At 46.3% G+C, this 6036-nt stretch overlaps 1 protein-coding gene across 1 annotated transcript; it reads left to right on the plus strand.

The window, feature by feature from the left end:
• Nucleotides 1-334: 334 nt before the first annotated feature.
• TMEM11 (transmembrane protein 11) lies at nt 335-1659 on the plus strand. The gene is made up of 2 exons (XM_009581710.1): nt 335-381; nt 1143-1659. Exons 1-2 carry the CDS (start codon nt 335-337, stop codon nt 1657-1659), a joined length of 564 nt encoding a protein of 187 aa, XP_009580005.1.
• Nucleotides 1660-6036: the final 4377 nt, after the last annotated feature.

A 6036-nucleotide genomic window follows, 5' to 3' on the forward strand; every position in this document is an offset into this window, starting at 1 on the left:
TGCTGTGATTAGGTCAAATATGTGTGTGATTTGTTCTCCTTCTGCTAAAGGAATCTGCTAGATATTTTTATCCTTAAGAGGCCACGTGCTCAGTTTTGCTCTGGTTAAGCACAAGTATGTCAGATATTTCTTCTGCTTAGAAGGTAGGATTTTGCCTTGTTCTAATAGATAGGTTTTTACCCTTTCTCAGTGCAAGTAAACAGTCATAATCCTATTTCTTAGCAGTCTGTTACATTAATGTAGCTGCAGCGAAGGTGATGTGTGTGAAGAGGGTGGAGGGAAGGTGGAAACTGATGGGACTTCAGGTAGCTAAAAGCTGCTACTCAAATGGGGGATGTACAAGTCTTGTGAATCCCCTGTCAGCAGGGAGCCTGCTCCAAGGTAAAGCGAGCAGCATTTTCTTCACTGTTGAAGCCTGCCTGGGTTAAAAAAATGTTCCTTTCTTGCTTTGCGCATCCTATTTCAGGAGAGGGAGTGAAACATTCTGTTACAAACTGAGTGCTCTGCTACCTTTTTCACCTTCCAGCAATGTTTCTTGGCCATCCTTGTTGGATTTACTATGGATTTACTAGGTTGGATTTACTATGGAGGACTAAATAGCAAGCTGCATCAGTGGAAAGGAGGTAGTTATTGTGGGGAGAAAGCAAACACCTTCATCTGAAGATGCTTCGTCTCTTAAAACCTTCCAGTGCAACTTGCTCTCTTGACGGATGAGTTGCTAGTCTTACTTTCTATGAAAACTCCTTAAGTCTGCATGATTCATTTATTGATGCGATGTGGTCGCTGAGGTGTGACGCTTCCAGTATCTCTAGAGAAACTGCTTGGGTATGAGTGTGAGGAACCGTTTCAGGATTGTTAACAAGATCCTATTTTCTCAAAATGTTCTAGCTCCTCCTACTTAGGAAAAGGTAGGAAAAAAATTCATTGCCTTATTTTGGGATGACTTCATGGACAGCAGGCATAATTAGCTGATGTGAAATGAATCTTGATTTGAAAAAGCTGTCGTTGTTGAACAGAGGCAGTGACTGACCTTGAGGGGCTGCCCTCACTTCAGGCATTTTTCTCTCCTGTTCTCACAGCTGGGTGGGTGAAAAGTCCGTCTTTAAGCTCCGTAGTTTTAATTCTGTGTTTCCTGTTAACAGGGTCACCTTGTCCTCCACGGACTGTTACATCGTGCATGAGATCTACAATGGCGAGAATGCTCAGGACCAGTTTGAGTATGAGCTGGAGCAGGCGCTGGAAGCGCAGTACAAATACATAGTGATAGAGCCCACTCGCATTGGGGATGAGACGGCCCGCTGGATCACTGTCGGGAACTGCCTGCACAAGACGGCCGTGTTAGCGGGCACCACCTGTCTCTTCACCCCTCTGGCACTTCCAGTAGATTATTCTCACTACATCTCCCTGCCTGCTGGTGTGCTGAGCGTGGCTTGCTGCACCCTTTATGGTATCTCTTGGCAATTTGATCCGTGTTGCAAGTACCAAGTAGAGTACGATGCCTATAAACTTTCCCGCCTGCCCCTGCATACGCTCACCTCCTCCACTCCGGTGGTGCTGGTGAGGAAGGACGACCTGCACAGAAAGAGACTGCATAACACGATAGCACTCGCTGCCCTGGTGTACTGTGTAAAGAAGATCTATGAACTCTATGCTGTATGACTTCAGCAGGGAAGAGAGAAACCCACAAAGACAAGTGTATTAAGACTCCCACAGTAACATTTTGTTTTTCCTCTTTGAGAAGCAGTGGAGACTGGGAAGGATTTGGTTTAATAGAGCTGTTATTTTTAAAATAACACGTCACTGGTGCACCAAGGTTTTTCAGTTCTTCGTTACACTTAAGATGTGGATGTGTGGTGACTTGAGAGCTGTATGTTAGGCCACGGGAGTCCAATCCAGCAGCAGAATGTCGATGAAAGAAAGCTATAGAAAGAGGGGGTGTGAGAGCTTTTTTTTTTTTTTTGAAACATTTAAGTATATTGTTTAATTGTATTACACAGAACCAGCCAGAAGTTATCATTGACCATTAAAGGATGAGAATTTCAAATGCTTTTGCTCTCCTGTTACTGTTATCATAGTTCCCTTTTATAGTGTGCTTCCAGGAGATGGAGGCTTTGCTATGAGAACTCCAGTGGTGGTAATTATTTACGCATGCTCACACACAGACCCGATACTCCTCTTGTCCACTGCACGTGGCAGCAGCATCCATGTTACTTCACAGCAGCCGTCTGTTGAAGAAATAGCTGTAGAGTGTTGCTTTCCCTCTTGCTTGACTAGTTTTGTTTCTTGGAAGAGGGCTTACTTGTTACCCCAGTGTTTGTATCTTTTTGGTAATTGCTTAAACATTGATGGTTGGGGCTAAAGGCGTCCAAATCCTCTGCTGCCCTGCCACCTCCAACTATTACTTCTCTGAGCAATGGGGATAACACTGTAAGTTTCCAGCTACAAACACATTCTGCTCAGTTCCTGTACACGTTCTTCCTTATGTAGATGCATCTCCACTGAAACGCGTTGTACCACGTGCAGCCGAGGACTGCCGAGGTGGGAGTCCAGCTGTCTTACCTTTGTGCTTTGCTACCGCTGCTGACACTGGGGCGGCTGTGCCCCGAGTACGCGATTCCACTGCTCTCGCTCGGAACACACGCTTCTGGAGCTGCCTCCGCTACTGCTGCAAGGCATCCACGTGATTGTATCCTGTAACTGTGTTATTGGAAATTTTAGAATTCAATCTTATGCATTAATTCATCTTTTAGCTCAAAGCTGTCAAAATCTTGTTCTTGGAATGGGAAGTATTTACTGGTTTGCAAGATCTGCCAGTTACTTTTATGAGATAGGGGCTTGCTTTCTTTAATCGCCTCCTACCAGCTGGAAAATAGGCGTGGCTTGCACTTACAAGGCTTGGCACAGCTTCAAGTGTTATGAGCTGAATACACGAGCAAAGCCCTGTAATAAAAACTGCCTGCCCACAGGTGTACTGCTTGCTTCAGCGGCAGTTGCAGTCCGACCTCCACAGCTGAAGCACTGACCTTGGAAGGGAGTCTCATGAGGTCGGAAACCAAATTCAGTAGTTCTATCTTTATCTTTCCAAATTGCAACAGCGGGTACCAAGAACTGCTCCTCGCCTCCAGACTGCAGCAGGCTTTTCTGGCCAAGGTTCCAACTTGTGCTTTTCTGCTGACGCAGCTTTTGTGTTAGCAGGGCATGCATCCCAGTCGTGAGCGTGCCAGGCAAAGGGGGTTTGCCGGCAGTTCTGAGCAAGTGCTTTTACCAGCCGCGCAGGCGGCCGTACCCCAGCAGACACGTGGGCTGGAGGAAACTCCTGTGGCATCGAAATATTTCTAGGTGGCCACAGCCCTTTGCCTCTTCTGCTGGTACAGTGGCTGAGTTGTCTCCCTCCAAGGTTAAAAGAAGCTGGGATCCAGAGCATCTCTATTTATAGCAACAATGTACAGTTGCCTTGGCAGAGAGGAGGGGAAGAAATGCAACTGCTTCATCTTTCTGTGGTTAGGCCAGGACTGCTGGGCAGGCTGCCTTTTGGGTCCCGACGCCGTTTGTTTCTAAAGTCCCATCTACTGGATGAATTTTAAACTAGTGGCAGCTCTGCCATAGCCGATACGTACTTTATTGCTGCAGAAGGCCCTGAAGTATCCTTGTGCTAGCCACACAAGAGACATTTCTGCTCTTTTTTGATTGATGCAAAATAATTGTCAGGGCTGTTAGTTCCTTTTCTTCACTAAACCTCTGTGGTCTTGGCACTTTTAAGCTTTCCTGGAATGATCACTATGGCAGAAGGACTAACCCTTGGTAGGCTCCCTGAACGCACGGCTTGCATCAAAGACTCTGGAGTTAAAAATGAGCAAGTTTCCTGTGGTCTCTTATTGCAGGAGGAAAGGTGGAAAGTCAGCTTAGCTGTCACAACAGGTACGTCTGTTTTAAAAACGCACCCTTCGCTTAATTTTGAGGTGGAGAGGACATAGATGGGGGCTAGGGGGGCTTGTTTTCCAAGACATATTAGTGATTATCTAGCTAAAATGCTTGGTGACATCCTGGCTATTAGTAAGTCAGTGCTGTAACTATGCAAGGTGACCTGGGAGAACGAGAGGGGTCTCAAGGGTCGTGTGTTTCACTGCATCGCACAGATGGTTCGGTATCTGCCTTCCCCATGCCGGTAGCTGTGGGTTACAGTGGCTGCGGACAAGCCTCCCTCTCAAAATCCCCGCACGCTTTGCTGCCCCTCCTGACCGATATGGAGGTGCTCTGAAATGGAGAGTGGGAATTTACTTTCAAAGGGGAATGTGCACGCTCTCAGTAACCTCTGACTTGGAGCTGTAGTTCAAACTAACTACAGTAACTCCCCACACCTCATTTTTTTTCCTCAGGACTGATGTGTTATGCCCCTCAGCATCCTGGAAGATAACACAGAAATGCAAAGTGCCCCCTCGGTCCTTCCTGGGTAGCCATGATCTGAAACACCAGAAGACGGAGCAGCTGGACAAGACTGGCAGTACTACTGTATTTTGCCAAGAAATGGAGGACCTGAACATGCAAAACACGAAAGGAAAAGCACAACTAACGCTTACAGAAACTCCCTCTATGGAGAGAGAGAGAAGGTAATGCCTTGGTTTCCTATCTTAACAGGAAAAAAGATACACACCCCTGAAAGCTTCGACTTGTAATTTCATCCCTAGGCCTTTATGTAACAAATCTGCAACCTCAGCCACAGGGAAAATGGTAGAGGATGTCCCAAATGAGCCGCAGCATTGTGATCATAAACACGTCCTGGTCATCATCTGGGATGGATTCTCAGAGATCATTTATAAATCTATAGTGGTCAAGAAAAGGCTTTTTGAAGGAGAAGGTCCTGCTGAGCCTGCATGCCTGTATTACAGATTTAGTGTGACTAATCCTCTGTGTGGATTTACACTATGTCCTGTAAGCTAGCAGATGATGTAAAGAGGGCTGGGATAAAGTATGTTGTTCTGCAACTACTGGTACAATAGCCCCTGGCAGGAATGTAAGAAAAGAAAAACAAAACCCTCCTGCTTTCCCTTCCTCTAATGTTACCTGCTGTGAGGAGCTGAAGTAGAACAAAGGATTAATTTCATAGCAACGTAATTTATTTGTCATCAGATGTGCACTCACAGGCAGGACATACAAGGCAGTACACATGGAGAATGCTGGTAAGTGCATGGAGGCGGGAGCAGGGGTCTGGACCTTGGTTCCTACTAGGCTTTATTTCAATTATAAGTTAAAAAAAGATTATTTCTGTCCTTACTGAACTATCTCTGTGCAGCCACTCCTTTTTCCTAGTGGTGCTGGTATCCCTCACGTGAGGAGAAGGGGCTGAAGAATGGAATATGGCACTCCCTCAGGCTGTCAGATTCCCTGAAGCCTGTGACACCTGGCCAGGCGGGTATTGTCCCCCCATTGGATGTAATCCTAATTAGCATCCGTGATTGCTCTGAAAACAGATGAGAACTAAGCATCTATCTCCTGTACTGTCCACCCCACGCACATGGATTCTCCTCTGCTTGCCAGGAGTCCGCGTGCCTGGCATCTACAGAATCGCACCCACTCTGTGCTGGAGGCCTGCAGGTGAACCAGGTGTGCTGCTGCCAGCTGCACAGGATTTACACGCGACAGCATACCTTGCTGTGCTACTTTTTATCTGTTCAGTGCTTCCCCTGCATTAACTTGCGCTGGGGTTAATACTGTACTGTCGGGTAGTGCAGAGTTAGACGTCCCTGTACATCAGTAAGGCATGATTCATACAGATAAAATAATTGCCAAATAAAACTTAAATTTTACATCCGTTACTTCTTTAAAAGTGGCACTGGACTTGACTTTAGCTTAATATATCAGATGATTTGGCATGTTAACAAGCAGAGGCTCTGTGAAGTTTCCCACTTCAAGAAACATGTTCTAGATCAGATTGGAAGGAGTGGGAAGGAGATGCTGATGAGGAGAGCTCCCAGCTGAGGACTGTATTTCACAGGGGCCGTGGGCTGGGGAAAGCTAAGATCTACTTGTGTGAAGGCA

This window comes from Fulmarus glacialis, unplaced genomic scaffold (genome assembly GCF_000690835.1).
Source record: "Fulmarus glacialis isolate BGI_N327 unplaced genomic scaffold, ASM69083v1 scaffold36117, whole genome shotgun sequence".
NCBI classification, from domain to species: Eukaryota; Metazoa; Chordata; class Aves; order Procellariiformes; family Procellariidae; genus Fulmarus; species Fulmarus glacialis.

What these genes read in the sequence shown, in the direction of transcription:
- TMEM11 (XM_009581710.1), top strand. Translation starts at nt 335, where the DNA reads ATGTACAAGTCTTGTGAATCCCCTGTCAGCAGGGAGCCTGCTCCAAG. An exon ending in AGCAGGGAGCCTGCTCCAAG is followed by an intron (nt 382 to 1,142) that starts GTAAAGCGAGCA and finishes TCCTGTTAACAG; the next exon opens with GGTCACCTTGTCCTCCACGG.